This window comes from Pseudopipra pipra, chromosome 6, assembly GCF_036250125.1.
Source record: "Pseudopipra pipra isolate bDixPip1 chromosome 6, bDixPip1.hap1, whole genome shotgun sequence".
Lineage (NCBI taxonomy): Eukaryota > Metazoa > Chordata > Aves > Passeriformes > Pipridae > Pseudopipra > Pseudopipra pipra.
In genome coordinates this window covers 48,560,000-48,584,925 of record NC_087554.1, presented here as the reverse complement: position 1 = coordinate 48,584,925, position 24,926 = coordinate 48,560,000, and the positions used below count along the sequence as shown (strand labels likewise).

The window sequence follows — 24,926 nt, the reverse complement described above, 5'->3', positions numbered from 1 at the left end:
TCACAGACACTGTTTCTGCTTACCAGGTCTCTCTCAGACTGATTAATGGTTCTTGTTAATTCAGGCTTTGCTTGAGATTATATCACACTGCTGCAGTGTGTTAAGGCAGTGTTCTTTCTTTGCTTGATGAGTACCAAATATTAAACAACTCTAGCTTAAGGGAAAAATATTTTTCAACAAATAGGTTGTCTGTAGCAATAAGTGCTCCAGTCACCAGTGTAATGAATAATAATTTGAACTTCTGTTTCTGAGATGTGACTGCCAGTGAGAGATTTTGCAGGGGAGCAGATGGTGGCCTTCTCTACACTCAAAGCAGGTTGAGTTTGGCAGTTTTAAGAGTGCAGTGTCCTCCTCAGCAGATCAGTCTCAAAAGATACTTATCAAGGTGATATGTCCAAGGACAACCTGTGTATCCATTTGACTGTCAGGAAACAGCCACTTTATTGAGTGTGTATTTTGTTTTCCCTCCATCATATGCTGTGCAGTTCAGCTGGCTGAGGGAGCAGAAGGGAGAAACAGCTATAAGAAAACTGTTTTCTTATGCTACTCTAAGGCATTTAACTGCTAAAATGGAATATCTCACTTTCAACTTCAGCTATAATGCACCACCTGCTAAATTTTCCCCAGAGCAGCTCAGTGCAGCCAAGAAGTTTGCTTGTGTGGTGTTCAAGAGAAGGGTTTTGCTTGTCACGAGTCCAAGGTAATTGTTTTTTCTCAGTTGGTGACAGCACTGTAATCATACTTCTGGTGCTTAAGGCATAATTACGCTTCTGCACAAACCTATGACTGCAGCTCATCTAGAAAAATCCACGACAACTTTAGCTAGTGTGTGGACACCTAACCCTGTGTACAGCCAAGGTCCCCAAGGTTCGTGCAGTTCACTCTGGTGCATTCTAACCATGGAATATTTTCTGCACCTGAGCAAACTTCATCAAATCTCTCTTGGTTTTGTCTGCACAGTATTAACATGAAATGTGGATTTAATAATGGGCTCTGTGTAACTGCAGTGAAATGGCCTGTCATAGCCCAGCAGACCACAGACGTGTGGGTTTGACTTAGCAATAAAAGGACAGTTAGTATGCTGCGGTCTTTTACCATTAATAGCAGTTTTTTAGCTTTGCGGTGTTTGGCTGACACAGAAAGGCTGGCCTCTCCTGTTGCATTTTAAAATTGCTTTACATACTGCACGTTACTAAGGGAAGGTAATAACTTCCTAGCTATGATTGATTAACAGATCCTTGAGCATTTCTTTGTAGCTTACTCTGGAGAAGTCTAATCCTGCAGAGACACTGGAAAAACAAACGCTGCTGTGGAGGGTTGCATATTGCACGGAGTTGTATTATTATGTTACCAGTGCTTTTTTCTGGGTTCCTGTTGGCTTTTTATCATAGCTGAGCATTTTTTTGAGTTCTCACAGTCACAAATACCTGCCCTCAGTATTCCTCTTAAAAAAGCGGCAGAAAGAGTGAAAGCCAAAAGGAGTAAAAAGGAATATGATTGTTCAATCCTAGGAATGAATTGTGTCAGAGCCAAAATGGATTCCATATGCATTTTTTTTTAAACCCTTCTGTCCAAGAACCTGAAGCTTAAAAATGAACATGAGTATTGAGTAGTCTACAGGATGGGTAAGCTTGTCCCTGGTGGTAGAGCTTGTCAGGTGGCACAGATTGTGCTCAAATGGTGGACTCTGTGCTAAGTCTGGAGTACAAGAAAACTTTGCCTGATGACTTCATTAGAGCTCTGGTGATGCAGAATCATGTGCATTTTTGCAGACAGTCTCTTCTTTCTTACCTTTCATCTAACAACTAGGAGAGCAGCTGTGGTCTACCTCAGGCTCAGTGTGGCAGCCTGTGGTGCTGGGCCAGGCTGGTAAAACTGGACTGGTATGCTGCTTCCCTATAAATAGCCCTCCTTAAAAAATAGAGGGCTTGGATAAAAATGAACGGAGTAACCCTATCATACAGAAATGGCAAAAGAATTTACAACACAGTTTCTGCAGAGGCAGCCATGGTATTCTCTGCCAAAGGACTGACTGCAGAGTTTGTCTTAGACTCTGGATTGGCATGCATTCTGTCTAAAATCCCTCTTGGAGCTGGATGTGAAACCCTCCTCTGCTTTCAGGTTCTTCCATTTGTTGTACGGACATTGAATTTGAAATGTCCCAGAGCTGAATGGAGGAAGAAAACAAATAAATAAGGTTAATTAAAGTCTACTGCTGTTACTAGGATTGAATAGCATAAAGCAGCTTTTGTCTGGGAGACAGGTACTTTTCTGTGTGGCCCTTCAATGGACTGGAATTTGGGACAGGCTGTAATTTGACCCTGGGATGAAGGGAATGGTAGCCTGAAAGAAAAACAAGTTGGCAGGAGTCAGTGTATTTGGTGCTGTCTGCTGATTTTGGTTTTGTTTTGGACTTTTCGTGACTGCAGAGTAACTGTGCTCTGCATTCATCCCTGCTGGCATGAAATATGATGATGATGCTTGTTCTCTTTGGCTTTTTAAGCAGTGCTGCATCTTCCACCTAATTTCTTTTTTAAGTTGCTTAGAAGAATATTTCTCCATTACTGACACAGGTGTATCTGATATTTTGGGGCAATATCCTTTTATCACAGTCACTGAAAAATGTGCTGATGACTTTTGACATTCACTGCACCTGTGTCCCCAGTGGCCTCTGCTGGTGTGTGTGTATGGGCACAGATCCTGACAGAGGCCACCAGAGTTAAAAAATCTTGAGAACAGCTTGCTGTTTTGTGAAGCGATCTCAATCCACCTCGTTTTTTGCAGCATTTTCTGAATGCAGGTGGTGTAGCACCTCAGGGAGGCTGAGCCTGCCTAATATTTGCCTGTGCCAAATATCAGGGGAGTTATTCCACACCTCTGTTACTTTAGCATTCCAGAGGTCAAAATTAAAGACAGAGTTGATGGCATCAGCCCTCTGTCTCTACCCATCTCCCCACCCTGAGTGGTTTATGTGCAAGTTACATAACCCAAATAACAGTGGCAACCTCGATGCAAACACCAACGTTGCTCTTGGTTTTCTCACTAGTGAACAAGTAGAGCCACTCAAGCAGGTGAGTCAGCCTCTGCTTAAAAGTGTTTTGCTGTCAGCTCACTGATATTCTCCTCATTATCTGTCTGGAGTATGCAGGAGATTAGTACCTATGCAGGATGCTATTACCTGTGCATATAAACTAACATGCATTAGGTTGTTACCTAATAAACTCATTGCCTGCTTTCTTGTTGCTTTTTGTCTGCTGCTTTTTAGTCAGGTTTTTGACACCTGCCCCTGACAATTACTTGTGAATGGGTTTCCAGTTCAGTGCTGCAGTTTCCACGCACCCTGGAGAATCTCACGTTTTTTACCAAATGACCAGAATCTGGAATTGAAGCAAGATTCTGTCAATTGTGTTCCAGTTTGCTTAAAAAATGTTGCCTTTTTTGCCCTTTTTTTTTTTTTTTTTTCTGAAGCCCTCTCTGTTGACTTGTATACTAAGCCGAATTTTCATGCACAGTGTGGAAATCTTCAGCCTTGGTAGATGTTTAACCATGAACAAGGATGAAATTAAGCAGGCAGGAAAAAAATACTTTCTGATCCTTTGGGTATTACCTATTAAAAATCTTAACCCAGAGGAAAGAAAATGTTTAAATGAAAGCTGAGAGTATACTACTCTTCCTTTTGCAGATACAACAGTTTAATGAAACACAAGGCAGAATTGGAAGAGTTGGAATTAGTTTTAAAAACTGAGAGAGAGGTTCTGCAACAAGAGAGAAGATCAAATGCAATAACCACTGGGGAAAATCAGAAGCTGAGGGAGGAACTGGACAGGTATGGTTCCTTCTCTAAATTCTATACCATTAAAAAGTCAATTATGCAGACAATGGTTGTTTTGCTGTGTTGACTGTAACTCCAGAATACCTTCATTAATGTGTCTTCTTTTTTCTCAATTTCTGTCTTATTAATTTAATAATTTTAACTCATTTAAGATTTATCAGCTTCATGAACACTGTCATCAGCTACTGTTAGTTGGTGCTTCAGACATGGTCTGATCCTGGGACCTTTGTTCATACAAAATAAGCTTCCACATGTGGCTCAGTTCACAGGTGTTTTCTGCAATTGGCTGTTTCTAAGCACCTTTAGGCAGAACTGCAAATGTCCAACCACCCCAATAGTGTCTAGAATTCTGTGAAATTGTTCTTACTCTGCTTTTTTTCCCTTAAGGATAACTGGTTTGTGGTTTTTACATAATATGATTTTGCTCTTGAAGCTACCATTATTTATTTTCTGCTGCCCAGAAAAAACTGCCGTTTCTGTTATTAAAAGCAGGCTTAGTAACTCATGATCACTGGGTAGCTGGTAACTCATGGCAGAACCTCTTTCGAGAGCCAGCATCCAAACTCTACATAATGCAGCAGTAAAACATCCAGGATCCCTATATCCTTGCCACTGTTCATACTACAAAGGTGTTTTGAGGAACAGTTTAGTACAAGGGGCCAAGACTGTATCAAGTTAAAGCAATGTCAGGTTGAATCATATTTAAAAGTCACATGTTAAGTCGAGTTACAGTTGTACAAGTGTACTTCAGAACACTGCAGAGGAGGTTTCCTCAAGTTTGCTGCTTCTAACTCAGTTTCTCAGGGACAAAGAAAGATGTTGCAAAATGTCGATTGCAATGCTGGCAGAGAGGCAGGCTTAGCTGATCTGTCAGCAGATACGGAACTTAATCTTTTTTAATTATCTATTTATTTATGTCTTCATGATTTCTAGACATTTTTAGATTTATCAAAAGCTGTAAAAGAATACCACAGTATCATCTTACAATACTACAGTGTTTCACAGTTCAGGACACTTAAATGCTCTTTTTTTATGCATCAGGAAAAAAAAAATAACCTGTGAGTGTTTATTTGTGCCAGACAGAGCTGCCTTTATATATAAATGCTCTTAAATACATTGTGCCTCAGAAATTTGTGGTGTGTTTCTTACATATTGAGGAAATAGAAGTTTTTTGTTTCATGTATTTTCCTTTCAGTTCTTTTGTAGAATTGAAGTTTTTTTATAATGCTATCACTACTTTCTAATAAAAATCTATTATATGCTTAGAATAAAAATGTCCTTAGGAGTTATTCTTTGGAACTATATTTGATTTAGTGACAGCTGCAAACTGTGGTGTGGTCTTTGAATGTGAGGTCCTTTCTGTGAAGTGTCCTTCACAAGCCTGCTGGCTTCTTCATGTTTAGGGTGAATTTCTTGCACAGCCAACTGAAGGCAGAGTATGAAGGGCTGCATTCACACACTAAAGAGCTGAAAACTTCCTTGAATAACTCTCAGCTGGAGCTGAATCGTTGGCAAGCTCGCTACGATGAGCTGAAGGAACAGCACCAGTCCATGGATATCTCTCTGACCAAGCTGGATAACCACTGTGAGGTGAGTAGCTGTAGGTATGCAACTACTACTGCATTCCTGTCTGAGAGCTGACAGTCATTGTGTGATGTTTTTGACATGCTGTATATGGAAGGTCAAACTATATTACAACACCCCCATATACTTCGAAGTTAATGGCTTTTTATCCTAGGTTGCCATGCTATTGTGTTAGCTTGATTATGGTGCACTCCAGGGAAGCCAGACCAGAGGAGAGATTAATTTGTCTTGTTTAATAGCTGCTGTCGCGTCTGAAGGGAAATCTGGAAGAAGAAAACCATCATCTTCTGAGTCAGATTCAGATGCTGAGCCAGCAGAATCAGATGTTACTGGAGCAGACCATGGAGAGCAAGGAGCAGTATCATGAAGAACAGAAACAGTACATGTAAGAAAAAAGAGATTTGAATTGTGAAACCTAAAAAAGGCCATCTAGGCAAACATAGAATACAAATCATCTATCAGGAGTAGAAGGACAGGAAGCAGAACGATAGGTCTACTTGATATATGGCTGGAAGAGGGAATGTTTAAGTAGGAGATATATGTAATGGGAGAATGCACAAAATTTCTTCACATTGCCTTCCTGCAAAGGAATGTTCAGGAGACAGCTGGGCAAGCACAGCTCTTTTCAAATCATGTAGATCAACCTCTGTGGAAAATTTAGTTATAAAAGATGGAATGCTAAACTCAGTGGTACTTCTCAAAGAAGAGTGGTTTTGGAAAGCTTGGAAAGAGTTTGAAAAACAGCTGAGTTGCTACAAAAATTTAGTCTTATGAGAGTCATTTTATATTAAGTTTGTGAATAATAGCAAATATTCATACTCCTCTAGTTTTTGTCATTTGCATTTTAAGAAATACCTGCTTTGATGTTGTTTTTAGGGATGCATATATGCACATACATTGCTGCATCCTTCATGCACAGGGTGACACATTTAAGTGAGATATCCTGCTTAAAGATACTGTACATTTACAAAGAATCCTATTCTCACTGCAAGTGAATTTCTGTTATTGGTATGAAAGAAGGAAGAAAAGTGTTGTTAATCCTAAGAATTTTAGTTTCAGCACATCAGGATGATGTGGGGGTTCCTGAGTTGAGTTTTGTATCAGTACTGGCTTATATGGCTGAAATTTTAGAAATTATTTGCTGAAATTGGCTGAATATGGTTCAGATGTTGAATTCTAACATATTTATCCTGGTGTCCGACAGTTCTGTGATGGAGGTACATTTGGCCTACTACCTGAATGAAAATAAGATTTGCCAACTTCCACTGTGTAGGTTAATAAAATAAATAATGAGTAAAAAATATAGTTAATCTTAACATCCCCCAAACAAACTCTGACTGAGGTATTAGTGAGTAACCTAGCACCACCATCTACTGTTCTTTCACCTTTCGTGCTTATTGCACAAAAATCATCCATCAGCAGATTTGGTAGGCTTTTGCATTTGCACTTTCTAAAGAGATTGTGAATGAGCTCAGGAGGATTCTGAAGGTTTGGGATAGGAAGATATTTCAGTCTCTTTCCTCTCTTGGTGTCTCTTGGTCTTCAGTTTTTTGATTATGCTTCATTTCATACAGTTGATTCAGAATATGCTTTTTCCCCTCACAGTGATAAATTGAATGCCTTAAGGAGACACAAGGAAAAACTTGAAGAGAAGATAATGGATCAGTACAAGTTCTATGATCCTGCTCCAAAAAAGTAAGTCCCACGTGGGTTCAGTTCTGCTGTTGTACCGATTTGTGAGAGCAAGAAAGGGCTTTCTTTAACTGGGGATAATAGAAACATTATCTAAATAAGGGCAGTCTTCACTCTAACTCAGCAAGCTATTCTCTGAAGCAGCAGATTGTGTTAAGGTAGAGCACAGGACCTCATGTGGGGCCCTCTGTATTAATACAGCAATCTGAAACAATATTAATTGTGAAAAAGCAATCTGTTGGTGAGAAAGGACTTAAAAAGTTATATTAAAAACAACAAAAAAGAGCCAAGCTAATTCCACTATACATAGTTCTGACTGATAGCCTTAGCAAAGAGAGGGATTCAGCTTTAAAGCAATTTCGATTTCTTTCCTCCTCAGTCTGTTCCTGTAGTAGAGCTTTCTGCACTGTTAAAATGTCTCATGTGGGTCCATATGTGTAGTTTAGAATTCTAGCAGAGGGAACAGTTGTCTTTCTCACATTTCTCATGCCAGAGAAATATTTCTGTAAAGTAATTTTGACTTCAGGGGAGAAATGAATCTCCAAGCTCTGTGAAATTTGTGCTGCATTTTTTTTAGCCAATTCATGACAGTAAACAAATAAGAATGTAGGATGGCTTGGTGTTTTTAGCACAGCTGTAAACTTCTTTGGGGAGTATTTCTTGTAGAGTTTTCTGAATTCCATTCACAAAACCTGCTTTATCAGGAAAAACCACTGGATTGGAGCCAGAGCCTTAGTCAAACTAATCAAGCCAAAGAGGGAGACTACAAGGGAGCGGTTGAAACCAGCAGCAGAAAGCCCCACATGGCACTCTGAATCCCCAGAGATGGTAAACTCTCCATCTGCCTCCCAGAAATTGAAACATCAACACGAGTCTCAGGATAATACCTCTCAAGGGTCAAACCCTATGGAAGAGAGAGAGAGCCCTGGGGGTTCTTCAAACAAAGGTAAGGAATGCCCAGCCTAAAATCAGGAGCTGAAAAATATTTTTAAAAGATGTAATATATAGGATATGTTAATATTCAATCATATTATATTTTAAGGGGGGGAGTGGTGTTTGGCTTTTTATTTGTTTTGTTTTGTTGGCTTTTTTAGTAAAATATAAGTATTAGTAAGCAAAAAAAGCTAAACTGAAAATTGGAGTAAAATCTAGAAGGTAGGGGGTTGGTTTTAACTTGATTTCTTCCTTTTATCTCATACTTCTTCCTTCAACTTCACTATGAAGTTTCTTGGTTTGCCCAAATGTATTGCATGTTACCGAATAAGTTGGTTGAAATATCTCATTTAGCGGGGTTTTGCAGCAAAGCAGTTCCAGTTTAAAGCTGTATGGTAAAGTGGTGTGTGGTTCAGGAGCAGAGGCTGCTCTTTCAACGGGCACGATCTGGCTGACAGCCACTGCCAGCAGGTGGTGCACATGCAAAACAAATAATGTGGCAAATGCCAATTTAGTGTAACCTGGTTATTTTGGAGGACTTTGCCATGTTTTGACTTCGAATCAAACTAGGAATTAGTTAATGTAAAATGATGAAATGATTTTTTGTTTTTTGAACACTAGGACAAATGTAAGGAAGATGGAATGATTACTTTTTCTGTTTAGTTAGTTTATACAGTAAATCAGGTGTTCCTAATAATGGGAAAATTAAATGAAAGCTCCTTAAAATAAGTACTCTGTCATCCTTATTAAAGGTAATATATATCCCAAGCTTTGTTTATTCTACTGAGAGCATTGCTGTCAGCTTCTATATATAGATCATTGTTCTCCAGGAATACTTTTCAAGAGGCAATTTTGAAATTAATACTTGAATAACAATTCCTGTCTTCCCACCGAGGAGTGTGGGAAACAGAAGGAGAGCAGCTGAAAAAAGTAGAATTCTTGTTATGAACTACTGCAAGTATCTGTCTGTCTGAAGTTTTTGTTTTGATTGGGTTTTATATTTCTCTCTCCCCATTCTAATCCTTCAAGGTCATTTATTCATTTAAAATAAAAACACATGTCTCAGATCATCCACGTGATTTTAGATGTTGAGGGTTTAATATGTGTCTGGATTTCAGCATGGGATTTGGGCTTGGGTTTCCACAGAACTAGGCCCTTGTGGAGTGCCAGAGATAACAAAGTCTCTGTGGCTTCATTTGTTTTGATTTTATGTGAAACACGCTTCCGTGGAGTTCAGGAGCCATCAGTATTAAAGCCTAGAAGACATCTAGGACATTTGAGTATGTTATCACTGAGTAACATGCACACCTATTTGATTTTATATTATTAAGTAAAAACATTTTGGGTGATCTAACAGTAATTTCGTAAAGGACTTGCTTATATTTTATGTGTATGTGTTAATCTATGCGTTAATCTGAGTCAGATTAGCTATGGTTAACTATACGTTCATCAGTCCTCCAATATAGGTGTTAGTCATTGTTTAGCCTTTTTGTTTTTACTGGTTGTGTAGTCTTTGATCTGTGTTAAGATGCTAAGTTTTATTTACAATGCTTTTATTTTACCTTTTTTCTTCTTCTTTTTGGGATACCTGGGTGATAACAATTTAGCTGCACTGCGCAAAAAGATTGCCTTTTTGAGAAGCAAAAGCAAGGATAAAGAAAAGTCTCCTAAGTCTCCATCGAATCATCAGTCTTTCTCTAATCGGCTCCGGTTCTGGTCTTCTTCCGACATCCCATCCTCTCCTAATGAACCTCTTTCTTTCCCGGAATTGGGAGTTTTCTAACACCTTCTCTTTAGCATTTATCTTCATTTGTTTCTCACAAATATTAAAAAAAAAAACCAAAAAAACCAAAACCACAAAAAAATCCCACACACCTTAAAAGAACACACACATTGATAGAAACACTCAGCATGTCTTTACAATACTCTAAATACAAGCAAAGATTAGTGAACATGGACTTAAGTTTTCCTGTAGAAGATGAATCACTATTGCACACTGTGGATCATTTCTTCAATGCAGCACACTTTTAGGGGACCTCATGGCATACAGTTTGCGTATGTATATTGGCTGTGGTGCATGTTGTAAGTAAGTGAAGTTGCTGTTTGCTTCGATATTTTCTTGCAATCACATATTTGCATTGTGTCCAGTTGAAGTGTTGAACTGATTTGCTTTTGCTATGCTTTCTACAATGTTGTAGTCCTACTAAAATACAAATACGGTCTCAAATCCTAAAGACTTTTCCAGTATTCTGTGCCACTAAATGATTACAAAAGGTAGGATTTTTAACATCTTTGTCTGCTTTTAAATAATCTAGCTTTGAATACAGAATGGAAACTACTGGAAAAATTATTCTCAGCCAACTGTCTTGATGTTTGCATTCAAACCTGATATTTAGTAAGGTTTTACACTTCCAACTATGAAAATTCATCTTGAATTGAGATGAAGTTTCAGTTTCTGCTGCTTCAGTTTCAACAGATTTTTTTGGAAGAAGAAAGTAAATTTGTTCTCTTAAGACAGGGAATAACCTTCATCTTTGATCCATTGCCCAGAATTCTTGTTGCCTCACAGTCATGACCTGGTGGCTTCTGAAATGAGTCTGTAGGTCTAGTCCCCACTCTGTTAGAGAATCATCTGCAGCATGGACAGTATACTACAGCAGAGAGGTCTAAAGATCTCATCCCCCTTCTCGTTCTGAGAATTGTCCCTCAGTGACACAACCAGGGACTCTGGCAGAACAGCCTGTTGCCTCCCATTTTGGAATTTCTAAAGAATGTTTGTTTCTCGGGCAGTTAATATTTTTGGCATCTATGGAAGGTGTTAAGTGCATCTACAAAGTCCATTAGAAGTACAGATTTGCATGCCAAGCTTTAGCCAGTAATTGCCCCTCCAGGCACAGCATAAACTTCAGTTCTGAGAGCAAGTGCTGGCCCTGTGCTATTGAGTCCACACAAACTGTGGGAGAAAACATTGTTCTTGAAGTCAGCTTCCAGGAGCCATCTAAGATGACAGTAGCTTGATCCATTTCTCTAATACAACTTTACAGCTGCTCTGTGCTTTGAACTGTGTGTCCATTGTCTCCGCAAGCTGTTTATTTTGACTGCTGCACTCTGCTGTGTTTTCAGCATTTAGTTTCTATTACTTAATCAAGTATTCCATAGAAATGTATAAAATGCTAGAATCTTGCATCTCATTAAGTGTGTTTTCTGTAGTAAATTCTTCAAATTTTGTTCTATGTGTGCCTTAAAGTATTACATTCACATTGCAATAAATGAATTAATTTACCACATCAGTAGAAAAGAATTTTTCAGCTTTCTGAATCTAAGTAGTATTCTAGCAGACAGTTTTTGTTGTTCTCATGCTAAGATCCCAGGAACTCCACTTAAAAATCATTTCACCAGAACATCATAAGAGCAGCAGAGTTTTAACCTTGTAAAGACTGAACTCTTACCCACAGCAAAGATCTAAACCTGAAAGCAGTTAGCTTAGTGTGTGGATCATGCTAGATAATTTCCAAATCAGCATTATTTTTCTTTGAGTAAGAGCGTGACTACTGTCACTCCTTCCTTATTCTATTTTATTACTGAAGTGCTTATAAAATGTACCTACAAGGAATAATGTTATGGGAATTTCACACCTCACTTATCTTTTCTGGATTCATGTCTTTGCTCCTTTTCTTCCTCCTTTCACGGTAATTGTTGCATGTATAATATCAACCCTCCCACCAGCACTAAGCAGCCCTTGTCACTCCCACACTTTACAGAGAGCACACATGACTGACAAGCTGGTGGCAGAAATTTCCTATCCACTACTGAACTGTTTATGGAAAAGCTTGCAAAACTGTCGCCTATGTTGTGCAGTTTCTTTGTGCCTGCTTGTCGTGTTTGTATAGGCAGATAAATAAAAATCCTCTAGTGCTATTTTTTTTCATTGAATCTTATTTATTTACCTCTTTCCCCATCAGTGCTAATGGACCTAAAGCAAAAAAGGAATTCCCATCACAGAGGCAGCAATGATAATGTTGAAATCTCAGCAGACTCTGCGACAAAACCCTGCTGTGTGGAAATGGGTTCCAGAACTTACTCAACCTCAGCTATTCACCTGCACACTTCCACTCCCATCTCCAGGCTCCAGAGCAGACCAAAAGGTGTGTGGTGCATTGATACACCAGCTTTTAGTGCCAGTCAGGCATTTCATAGTTCCTACAAGGCTACTAGTGGCATTCAAGTACAAAACCAAAGCACTAGTATTTTTACTCCTACTTTATCTTCTTAATGGTTTAATTGATCAGATACAGGGCTTCCTCAGTCTTGTAATGTCACCAGCTTGACAGACCACATTTGAACATCAGTGCTTCTGTGGTTCCCTGCCCAGTGGAAAGAAGGTGGCTGCTCTTCCAGTGTTGGGTCTGTAAAACCTGTTGACCACCTCAGTCTTCTACGCTGCTAGAGTACCTTGGAGACTGACCTGAAGGATTAACTTTTCTGTGTTCAATATTACCTTTTATCTTCTTTTCCAGGCTATAATTCAGAAGATAATCTATGTGAACAGTCCCCTGAGGTGGAGTTGGCAAGCACCAGACAGCATGGTAAGCTTATAGCATATATGAGTGATCTAAACGTCTACATTAAGACCTGTTTCATTGCATCCACGTGAACTGCCCTAGAATATTTTAAATTAGCATAATAGAAGGGGATGTAGCAATGCAGCACCATTTTGGGAATGTGAATCTAAGTATTTCTGGTTTTCTATTGAGGAGCTTTTAATGGCTGTTTTGACAAAATAAATTTTGAAAATGAATGCTGACATTGAGGCAAGTTGCCTTGCCCCAGCAGACTTTTTAATGCATGTCCTACAGATTTGTTGCTGATTTTTCTGGATAGTGTTCAATTCCTTTCTTAAAGGAGTGAACCAGCAATATGAAAAATTTGGGGTGTGGATGCACAGTGGGAACACTGTTGAAACAGCAACACTGCCTGTTTAGAGATTTGTGGAAGACTTAATTTGCCGTCTGGCTGCCAGCTCCTTCCAAAGAAAACTGAGAAAGAGACAGCAACTTATTGTTGAGCTTTTTCAGTATTTACATTACTTTATAGTTGCTGTAAAAAGAAAACCCAAAACATATTTCTTTGTGCAAAAAATAACTGAGATAAACAAGATGGATGCTAAATAACTTTAAAAATGAAAACAGTTTCTACTCTGACCAGATTTTGGCATCCTCTAGATATTATGTTGTTAATGTTTTTAGTTGCACAGGTCCTATTTTAGAAGGCAGATTGTAACGAAGTCTTTTAGGGAATCAGAGAAACTTAAGATCTGTTTGTTCTATGCTTGATTTGTGTTTTTCAGTGTCCAGGCCAAGCAGTTTAGAGAGCAGTAGGAACGCTTCCAGCAGTAGTTCACCTCTCAATTTAAAAGGTAAAGCTTATACAGCTGAGTTGTGACAAACAGGAAGTGAAACTCCATAAAACTGTATGCAAAATGCCATTTTCTTTCCAATTAATTTTGAAGACTGTTTTTTTGAAATTGTAGTGATTATGAAATCTGGACATGGTTGTCTTGGGAATCAAAACTGCTGGCAAGAAGTACTTTTCTAAGATTGATTCTGGCAAGGGGTGGCTTTTAAGGCAGGAAGTCTAGTTTTGCTTCAGTCTGACTGGCATCAATACTGTGGGAAGTATCAGGCCACTCTTAGACTCTTTACAACAACGGGTCTCTGTGGTTCTTACTCTGTACAACACTTGTGTATGGAATCAGTGTGCTCTGGAGATTTACTTTGCTGAATTTGTGCATCCTTGAAGGATGTCTGGAGACCTGACACTGTGGAGAAATCTGCTCTCTGCTTTCCCACTGTCAGGTGCTGGCTTTCAGATCACACAGCCAAGACTGGGAGATCTCCTAGTGACACAGGGGTTGTAAAGAGGCTGCCAATTCTATCTGTGTTATTCCTTGGAGAAGTAATTGTGTTTGTTTAACATAGAGGCTCAAAGTATGTGCTGTAACATGTTTACTAGTCCTGATCTTTCCAAGTTCTGATTGCCTTGAGCTCTGTAGAGGAAGGTAAAAAATGCCACCCCGTCTGTGTTGAAATAACCCTGAATGATAAAGTTTCTACCTCAGTAAGAAATCTACTGAAATGAGGGCAGAGCAGTGTCATTAATGATAGTTACGCTTCTCCTCAGGTTCGTTAGACCATATGCATGGTAGAACTGAGAGCCTCAGCAGTGAAGATATGGTGCCAAGCAGAGAGGCACCAGCCTTGCTCCGAGACACCTATCCCCTTCACTCTGCTTCTCCCATCTTAAGCCCCAGCAGCAGGCAAGAGTCCTCCTCTCACCGGAATGGTTTGATCTCTTATGATAAATCTCAGAAGAGTAACCCATCTCAGTCTTACCCAGGCAGGCAACGGGCTGCCTCACCTGGCAGTGAGATGGTAACTTTGGAAGAGTTCTTGGAAGAGAGCAACAGGCTGTCTCCACCAAGTGTAAGTAAAGAGAGCTAGATGGCTCATTCCAGATGTCAAAAAACTGTTCAAAGCTGATTCAGGAGGATGAGGCCATAGGGAAACAAGGAAAGACAAGATGATCCTTGTTCATATGTGTGAGTACTGTTGAATCTTGCAAGATGAATGAACAGTTTCAATAACTAAGGCAAGATTAACTTTCACATAGCATTCTGCTCACTTATTTTAATGTATCACCTATGACAAGTCAGGCAGATAATTCACTGCAAGTGCTATGTATGGGACTGCTGGGACTTTTTACCAGCAAACACATGTGGTCAGGGTTTTGTGTTAAATCATCATCAGTTCTCAGGTCCAGGTAGTTTTATTTATGAACTGGTAAGTTTTCTGTGTAATTTTCAGCTGCTAAATCTATGATTAGGAACGAAACCTAAAATAGTTTTCAATTGAAGTGCAAAATATGCAGTTGTTAAAACCATCTCTTAATCTGAAAATATCAGTGCATGTGAGAGAGAATACTTTTATTGCCAAGGAAGTTCTTGATATTTCATCATGCTGCACTGCCCTGTTGGTTCAATGACTGCAGGAATATATCACTTATTGAAGTGATCAGAAATGAAATGTTTTCTAGATGGCATTTGTCTTTCACTGCTCAGACGTGCTGTACAGTAGTGAGGCAGTGCAGTATTGAACATGTTAATATCTTAAAAACAATTAATTGGTAGTGTAAGTGAACAGATGTTTCTGTTTCATGAATGCTTTGGTAAAAGTGTTGAAATCAGCAGAGCTGTACTATTTTATGGTACCAGTAAATTTTGGTCCTTGAATTTTCAGAGCAATGTTTAAATATACCTCCTACTCCCTCATTATCCTAAGTACAATTTGTAGCTTATAGAGATGTGTAAAATTATTATTTTTGTATTTGTCTGTAACTACCTGACCATGTTTCCATTTTCATTCTTTCTGTCATCCTTGTTCCTTTTCAGCATCGGCGCAGTTTAAATGAGAGTGAAATGATTTCATTGCACCAATTTCTGTTAGAAGCTGATGCACTGTATCCCTCTTGCTACTCCCCATGTCCTTCCATTCCTCAGGAACATTCGCAGTCACTTGAATCGCTCCTCAGTCATTCATGTCCCGACAGCGTGAGGCACAGGACAGGCAGGGGGAATAGGAGATCTGCTTCACTGTATATCCCCAGGGTATCCATTGTTCTTGTTATGAAGGCAACAGCTCCAACTTACTACAGCTTTTGCTAGCATATTAATACCTATAGAAGCATTCTGTAACTCTTAGTTGTTAAAGGCTGCCAGATCACTTGCATTAATTGCTCATAAAGTATTTCCAGTGCTTGTTCATACACGTGCGTGTTTTTGGAGGACTAGTCATTCTGCAATGTTAATATGTGTAACAGCTGTTTAAACTGAAGTTAAAAATAACCCTCACGCTTTAACACTTAGTTGAGCATAGAAATCTTCACGCTGTACTGTTACCACTGCTGGTGTTTGCTTCTGCAAAACGAGTTTTTTTGACTGGAAGAAATATTTGGTACACTAGCAAAGTGAATATATTAAGCTTTGACATACTTCCTAGAGAAACAAAGTAAATTTCATGAGCTTGTTCAGCATGTTTTTTGTGAAAACAGCATGGCCCTCAACTATTCTGAGCATGCTTTGTACTAATAATCCAAAGGCAGCAGATCAAACATCACCGTTTTTGGATTGCATGGACCATCCCCGTGACATATTCATTGTATGGGTTTTTTTACTGCCAGATTAATTGTCAGACTTGAAATTTAAAAAGTTCATTGTAGGCAAACAATCATATCCCCATTTTTGTAAAGATTTTTTGTACATTTTATTATATTGTACACACAGCTTTTAGCATATATAGTATATTGACTAGGAGAGGTGAGGGGAATCAATGGAGAAGGAATGAAACTTTCTTGTAATGCTAGCACATCTCCCCAGGGTATGGTCTCCTGTTATGTTCCTGAAGTTATGGTAGAGAGTTATCCAGATGAACTGTATTCTGGAAGATGACAGACATCATTGATATCTGCTGATACCAATGCTGATGTCATTAATATGATATTGATGTTACAGTGACAGTGGCTGATGTAAAAGGAAGCAAAAGAGCTGCTGTCCAGCTTGCAAGTGAAACAAAACTTTCAAAAATTATGACAATTAACCTGGCAAACAAGGCTACCATGATCTCATTATGATGAGCACGTTATTCCTTGATCTGGATTTATACCCATTTTAAACATTTATTTCTTCTGTTCCCCACTTTAAATATAAAATCTATGGTTGTATTTGGTTTGAATTAAGTGGGAAGGAAGATGATGTGAACACAAAGTCCTGTGTGATTCTTTAAACAAAAAGTGTTGTCATTAATGTGATGTACATATTTTCTCACACCAGGACACCTCCAGTAACAGAGATGACTTGCTCAGCGATTATTTTCGGAAAGCAAATGAGCCTTCAGCTACTGGGAACTTGCTGGTTCAGCCATCCAGAAAGGAGGCTGCTAAGATGCCCACTAGTCTTGTTGCTCCAACCGTGAAGATGACTGTTGTCAATGAAGAAGGAAGAACACCTAAACCTGGAAATTACTTGAAGCCAAATCTTAGACAAGTGGAACCCACTCTGGCAAACTCCCAGGGGGGGTCCCTTAAGCTTCCTCACACACCACAGCACCAGCCCAGCAGCGGGATGCGGCAGATGGCACAGCCTCAGCAGCCTGGAACCACGAGCAAGAGGAGCACGTCCCTGAGCAGGGCATTCAGCTTAGCCTCTGCAGACCTCCTCAGAGCCACCGGCCCAGAGACCTACAGGCAGGAGAGCGCTCAGAAGTCAGCAGAGCTGCATGGGGGCAAGGATGTTGTCAGTCAGAGCACCAGGGCTTCTGTGCCAACGAGCTCCCAGGCAATCTTAAGAGAGAGGCCACAGTCTGCAAAGGTGGCAGGTTCCTTGCAAGGTGTCGATTCCCGCTGTCGGCAGCTGGACGCGAGGCGCCTTTCCCTGGCCCCACCGAAAGATGAGAGGCCACTCTCCTTCTCTCAGTTCTCTGCCTCGCCCACTGCATCCACCAGCAGTCTGAATGCCCAGCAACCAGAGCATGTGAACCCTGGGCAGCACTACTCATCTGCATCGCACACTCTTTCAAAAGTCAAACCCAAGCCAGCCCCTCGTACTGAGGAGGTGGCCACAGGGGCCCCTGGCAGAGCTGTTTCCAGCAGCACTGAGGGAAATGCTTCCTTAGGGCATGGCCAGGGTGATGCCCTACTTACTAAGTGCCAGGGTAAGCTGCAAGAAAGCAGCACTGAAGCTGTAGAGGAGCCTGTGAGAGGAAGCAGCTCCAACAGCACTCCCGGATCTCCTGACCCCCAGGGGGATCAGCAGACAGTTTGGTATGAGTATGGCTGTGTGTAACCCACAGATGCAGCTATAGTATGTGTGTTTGCTATGGCTGTCCAGGTAACATTTATCTAGACACTGTCAGGTCTTAAAAGGCATCACCTGCATGCTGCTCTGAGGGTTCTCTGGGTGCCCTTTCCTAGTTAGACAAAGTATGATTAAGAGAAGCAAGGAGCAAAACCCCAGCCCTTTTTCTGACATGGTTGTGCCTAAAACAAAGTGGAATTCTGGCCTAATCTCACAGCAGACTTTGGCACCTGATTCTCATAGGTGCTGAGCATTCCCCACTCCAGAGAAACTTACCAGGTCCTCTGTCATTGCTGCACTGTGCACCCTTTTTGCCTGCATTAAAGAAAAATTTCACAGGTTGTATGTGTGCTAAACCCAACCCCACCATTGATAAATAATTTGACCATTCTGGAAAGGTCATATAAAAGCCAAACTTCTCCCCCAAAACCAGAACTAAGTGCTTGGCTTAAGTAGTGTAAAGATAAAGTTGAAGAGCAAAAGTCTGTGGCTTTAGCCATGGATCTGGTAAAATCAATTCTTTTTGCCACAGCAACATGCTATAGAGGTATTGTATAGACTTCAAGGGTCACATCTCAACCTTCCCCTCTGAGACTGTACAAACACAGAGGCCAGCCTAATGACCCCATTGCCTTCACTATAGCTGCAGCTCAGTGGATCCTTGACTCTGCAAGCAGAGTGGTGCTGCCTTTTGAAACTTGTTATACCTTTTATACAAACACTGGAACTAATGCAGCCTTTCAGGGGAGGTGCCATTTCCATTGCAAAGGTGGCATCTCGTGTACAAAAGTGTCTTGTAAGTATGTATATAAGAAGCTCAAGTACTGTATAGGAATGCTGTGTAAATTGTGTTATGACACCCTTGTGTGCATGACAGCCCACATCCTAAGTGGTATGTGGGATTTTGTCTCTTAGAAATCCTTGTTTATGTCTCCAAGAACTTTTCTCAGTATAGAAAGCAAAATAATTTTGTATACATGTGAAAGAAATATACTTCTAAAAATCTATTTATGTGCAAAAAGTTCCTTGTATGTTTCTGTCCGGAGTGTCATCAGCTGCTTATTGTATATATGATCAAATGTGTATCTTTAATTCCATGTTTGTAAAGCTGTTTTTCTTGCAATAGACTAAATCCTTTAAAAAATACTTGTTTTGCTGGTTCTGATTTAATTTAGTAAAAGCTAAAACTGATTCATTTGATGATGTTTTTGTTATCTAATATGTAGTGATCCCATTCTGGAAACTACAGACTTGTTTATAATAAAGCTCAAATAAAATAGATTGATGTTGTACTTTTTTTCCGCGGAAAAATAAAAAAAAACCCACAAAAGTGTGATTCATGGTGCTGGATGGACATCTGTCTGCAATAGGGCTTTGTAAGCCTCAGTATTGATTTGCATATCTGTGTGGCAGAGTTGCATTCATTTTTATAATGTTGCCATGGAAAGTGCATCAGAAATCTTTTCATTTAATTGTGACCTCTTTACTGAAGACTTTAGAAGGGTTGATTATGCAAATTAAATGACTTCCAGGTCACTGTAGAATAAGACCATTAAATTTTTATGTTTCTTTGACCACTTCAGGCAAGGCCAAACATGCTGTCAGTTTTGACCAAGCTTGTATTTTGTACAATTTTTTTTGTGCTTAACTCTCAGGATGCCTCATAAAAGTGAGAAATTATTCATCTATCAACATGAAAGAGAATGGCAAAAGGCACTTTCTGCCTTCTGTGCTGTGTTAATTGTAAACCATAGTTTTGCAACAAATTTAAAATTATGTGCTATATGGCAATTTTAGAACACGCCGAGTGATTTTGGTAAACTGAAATTCTTCTTACAGAAATTCACTCTCAAAATGGATTCTTGGCTAGACCACTAAAGGTTTAAGACTGGTATTTCTCCTTTGTTTCAGCTCCCTTTTGGAGGGCATGTGCAGGCTGGACTGCTGAGGAAGCGATCTGTGAGTTGTCAGTTACTGTAGATCTGCTTTTGCTGTGAATACCTGCCCAGTGACACACCTTAGTTGTCAGTTCACCTTCTCAGTTCTAGTGAGTTTGAATAAAAAGGCAGTAAGTACTTACATAGTACCATTCAGGTACGGGAGGATTTTAAATACAGAGGTTATACAGTGGAACAGCTGTTGAAGCTCACAGTGCTGTGGCCCTTAGGCCTTCCTGGGAATGTTAAGGAAAGTTTTGGTGTAGGTGCTTGTCCTGCCATGGCAGGTGCAATTATTTTACAGTCTGCTCAGTTTGCTAATTGTTGTCAACTCTCCTTTGACACACACGGGGGCTCCCGGGCTGGGTTGCTCCCACCGTGTGCTGCTCCATCAGGTAAGGAACAGGGTGGGTGGGAGAAGGCCTGCCCACAGCTACGGTGCTGCTACGCTTTGTCTTTCTGAGGTGCCCGGAGCAGTCATTGGTAGGATAAAACATGTTTTGGTGTGTGAGACCTCACGCAGAGGAGAAGTCAGTTGTGTTTAGAGAGAGGGAATAATCAGCAAATCCTCCTGCCTTTGTGCTGGTGGAGGTGGTGTGAGGCACCAGCTTGTGTGAGGTGGCAGGAGCTGCTGGGAGAGGTTTTCCTGTGGTGGAAAGAGATGTAGCAGAGCTGCCAGACCATTTCTTGATTCCTTCCAAGAACTGAAGGCGAAGTAGGTGTTCCAATTTGCACAGCTTTGAAGGCTGCTGAGACCTACTGTGCATGGGCAGGCAGCCGGGCTGGGCTGTGGGAAGGCCACAGATCGAGCCTCCATCTGCGGCTGTGCTCCACTGCCTGTGGGACACCAGGGAAGAGGGACCTCTGCAGAAGCCCTGGGCTTCAGCACACTGGCTTTTCCCAGCTCTGCATGGGAAAGAGGATGCTGACATTTCCTGACACAGAGGGAAGCTCTCTGAAGGTTGCTAAGCAGTGCTTTGAATGGTTCTAGACTTCAAGTAGCGCCGTTCAGTGACGGGAGTGCCTCAGTTTGTACGTGTGGCTCATTAATTCTCTAGATTGTGTTTTCTATTACAGGATAGATTTTTGAAGGGGATCCCATCCCAAGGAGGCAGATAATAGGTTTCCAGGACAGCCAAGGGGATGTGCCTTTGGCAATACCCACACCCTGCACTCTGAAGTCAGTGAAGCTGCTTGACACGAGGAAACAAATTTTGCTTAAAATTGCACATGCTGCATGATGATGATGATGTTGGTTTGAAGTAAAATAAATGGCTGTGGAAATGGCTTCTAGGGAGTTGGTGTGCTCTGTAGTGAGCACACCAACTCCTTACCAAAAAATACTATCCTTTACAGAGGCACCATGTCATGGAAACCTTTTTCCTGTTACATATTCTTCAGCTGTTCCTCAAACCTGGGACTTGATCGTGAAGTGAACAGACCTTTTCTGATTCCAGATAATTGAGAAGAATTGAAAAATAGAATTTACTTTTTTTTTCTGTAATGAGGGAAGTTCTAAGTGCTAAGGATGTTGTAAAAATAGCTACTGCTTAGCTTAGAAAAATGGTGCATCAGGAAACAGGTTGGAAATTATTTCTGATTGTCCAGATGTTTGGAAGCATGTTATTTCAGCCACAGGTAAATGACTTTAATACAGAACATGGCATAAATCCTCCAGAAATCATTAGTTCATGGCAAATGATTACAAACTGGACGTTGAACTGATGTGAAGATATCAACACAATTTCATTTTTTTTTCTCATTAAATATGAACCCAGCTGTCCTGAGAGCATTTGAATTCTGGTTTTTCATTTTTAGATGAAAGGGGGGTGGGGGGTGGAATCAGTAATAAATTTCACCAAAACATTTTATCCTAAAAATTTCTTCTCTACCCACCAGAATAATAGAATATCAGTTCCTAGCAGCACTGGAGATGTTCAAGGCAAGGTGGAAAACTTGGGAATGTTTTTACAAATTGCCAGTACCAGGCAGAACAAACCTGACCTAACAGTGCAAAGTGAAATAGTTCAGTTACTGAAAATAACAAATGAAGTTATGAAGGGTTGCTATACTTGAGAATTAGACTGGGATGTGAAGGTCTGTTTTGAAAGTTGGTACTAGAGGCTACCATAAGAACTAAGAGAGAATGGAGTCAGCTGGAAAAGGGTGAAAAAATTTATCCTTTAAGAGAATACTGACAGGACTTTTAAGTGACTGTGAGAAGCTATGGCAAGTTTTGCAAAATTAAATGGTATTCTTCCAGTCAGAAGGATTTTTTCAAAAGTATGAAGAGAACAGTAGAAAACAGAGAGCTGCTGTTCAAAAGCTTCTCAAATGGGAAAGTCCTTAAAAGGCTAACCCCTGTCCTAAAGACTGAAATGTAAGTTGATGAAGTGTGACAGAAAGTTGAGGTTTGTTCAGATTTGGAGGATTGTGAAGAATCCCATTAAAGAGTAACATGGATGAGTGGGGAACCCAGTGGGAGACTACTTGTGCTTACCCCAGCTGAAACATGGAAGAGACAGTTTATTTATTGACTGTTGGGGGCTTTAGGATATAGCTGTAGGGAGGCAAAATTGGAATTTTACTGACAACAGGACAGTGAAAATGTTATTCCACAGAAACTAGGAACGTAAAACATGTCCAAAACGAACCACAGAATGCCATGGAAACTAATGTCAGCTCATCATTCCCAGATGTTCTGATCAGCTCTAGTTAAAATACTTGCACATTTTTAACTAAAGAATATCATAACTGAGGATTATGTAGCACTGATGGCGAGACTGTGCCAAAATACAGACTGTGTGTATTGCATACCAGAATGAGGAAGAGCCATGGATCTGAGCACTGGCACTAGCCTGTGAAAAGCTGTGTTGCACAAAGGGAAAGCAAAAGGAGCCCAGCTCCCTCCTCTGATGGTGACACCGTATGGCATGATCTGAAAGTCGTGCTAAAGGAAAGAATGCTTGGGAAGGGAAGAATGAAGCTGTTGGTGAGACTCATTGCACCAGGCTCTTAGGAATTCAAATAGATTAATATAATATCATAGTGTTATTATCGCTTTGATTTATGATACAAGACAGTTTGTGGGAGAGTTAAACAGGCTCTGCTTTAAGAAAACATTATTAAGTAAAATATAGGAGCCTCCCCCTTTCTCTCCAACATCAGGTGCTGGCTGCCTTTGGATTCAGGATGGAGCTGGGCTACTACACTTTGAACAGTGAGCACCTTCTCCATGTAAAAATCCCTGAAATTTACAAGTTAAAGATCACATCACTTTTCCAGTAGTTGCCTGCTCTGGAAGTTTGAGATACATTACTGGCAAGTAAAGCACAGTTTGCATTTGGGAACACACTGCTAAGGAAGAACATGAAAGTTTGAGAAGGATATTCCAGTTGGAGAAGCAGAGCTTCCCAGTGGCCTGCTGAGGCCTTTCTAGAGACTTGCATTGGAGAAAAGAGGGAGTTTTCTGCAAGAAGTGGGAAAGTATGTCTTGAGGAACTGAAGTGAGCATTTCATAGTACTACCACTCTGATTGTTTTACCATTCAGGAGGGTATTTTGGAGGTTATGGCATATGAAAGTCTGTTCCCTTGCTGTTTTAAATGTCTCTAACCAAAATTATCCCATTCTTGTTAAACCCATGAAAAATACTTCCTTGCACCTTTGCAAGAGGATTTTTTTCTCTAGTTACCTAAAACTTGCACTTGCATGTGTGTGCACTGGGCCCATAAAATGCCTAATCCACAGATGTGTGTGTTTTAGAGCTGCTGGTTACCTGGGGATGTTCAGCTGTAGCATCTCAGCTTCTACAGAGATGGAAAGCTCCCAATGAGTTTGAGAGTGCTCCTATAGGACCCTTGTGGCTGTTTGTTAGTGAAAGTAGAAGAAATTATGCAAATCAGGGAAATGTCTGTGAAGGGAAAATCTTAAGAATTTTTTTTTAAAGTAGCAATCCTCTGAACAAGGATTGCTTGCTCATAGCAGTGCAAAGGCCTGTCAGAGTTCAAAGAGCAATCTGGATGATGCTCTTCATCATGTGGTTGAGTGTTGGGTAGTCCTTCGAAGAGTAGGGTGTTGGACTTAATAATCTTTATGGGTCTCTTCCAACCCAACATACTCTGTGATTCTGTGAAAAGGCAGATGGAGAAAACAGGCAGGCACAAACTGTAGGGGATAGACCTTCAATTTCCTCAGCCTCTTGAGTTTGCTTACAGCTTATTTGATCCGTAAGTAAATGATAGAAATGGGTAGAATGCTTTAGAAGGCTGTACTAACAGTGTTGTGTAAGCAGGACTGCACAGCCTACTCCACTTACCACCATATCTCCCAGCTATTTGATGAAGTTGTTCTTTCTCAGTGTAGACTAGTTTTGGATCAGTTAGGTCACAAAAGGTTTGAACTGGCATCCAGTGAGGAACCATTATGTACTCTCTGTAATGCAGCTTTGGTGCCTTCATTGACACAAGGATCTCCCTGCTGTTGCTACTTTTTCTTATGTTTCCACACAGTAGCATCTTGATCCTGGATAGCTGATGCTTAAAGGAGGTGGGTTATTTGTGTTTGATGGGAAACAGTATATTTTTAATGTATTGGTATGCTCTTAAAACCACTTCTTCTAACAACAACGATGTGTGTGCATTAGTAGAAAATTCTTTGCATAAAATATTCAAAGGAGTTTTCTTGCCAGATTCTGTCCTACCAGCTACCACAGTTGCTAGCCCACTTCATCTCTAGCAACTTTCCTTCCTCCATGACTTCTCCTTTACAGCACTAGACACCTTTCTGTTCTTCAGCCCAGATTGTTACCTTTAACTGTTTCCTACCCCCGAGTTCACTTTCTTTACCTTGTTTCCCTCAAGATCTAGGTGCAGTTTATTCTTTCCATGCCTGCTTCCATCACTAAAGATCACTATCAGCCAGCTTTCACATTTTTGCCATTTTTCCTTCCTGTTGTCATGTCTCTATACAACTCTCCCCTTGCCTAAGTATCTCTTACACAGTCCCATCCTCATGTCCTGAGGTCCTTTTGTAGTCCTGAT

The 24,926-nt window shown here is 40.3% G+C and overlaps 1 protein-coding gene across 4 annotated transcripts in view; it reads left to right on the top strand.

Annotated features, from left to right (window-relative positions):
* The window catches only part of CCDC88C (coiled-coil domain containing 88C), a 100,160-nt gene extending 80,931 nt beyond the window's left edge, over positions 1-19,229 (top strand). Inside the window, exons 21-31 of one of the 4 annotated variants that reach the window (XM_064658979.1) lie at positions 3,683-3,826; positions 5,236-5,422; positions 5,656-5,801; positions 7,022-7,111; positions 7,813-8,054; positions 12,004-12,186; positions 12,559-12,627; positions 13,389-13,457; positions 14,222-14,523; positions 15,597-15,704; positions 16,926-19,229. In XM_064658979.1, coding sequence (XP_064515049.1) covers positions 3,683-3,826; positions 5,236-5,422; positions 5,656-5,801; positions 7,022-7,111; positions 7,813-8,054; positions 12,004-12,186; positions 12,559-12,627; positions 13,389-13,457; positions 14,222-14,523; positions 15,597-15,704; positions 16,926-17,936 — 2,551 coding nt within the window. In that variant the 3' untranslated portion in view covers positions 17,937-19,229. Of the gene's footprint in view, positions 1-3,682; positions 3,827-5,235; positions 5,423-5,655; positions 5,802-7,021; positions 7,112-7,812; positions 8,055-9,648; positions 10,086-12,003; positions 12,187-12,558; positions 12,628-13,388; positions 13,458-14,221; positions 14,524-15,488; positions 15,705-16,925 lie in introns of those variants that run through there. The other 3 variants (XM_064658978.1, XM_064658980.1, XM_064658981.1) reach the window with 3 other exon arrangements.
* The last annotated feature ends 5,697 nt before the right edge of the window (positions 19,230-24,926 follow it).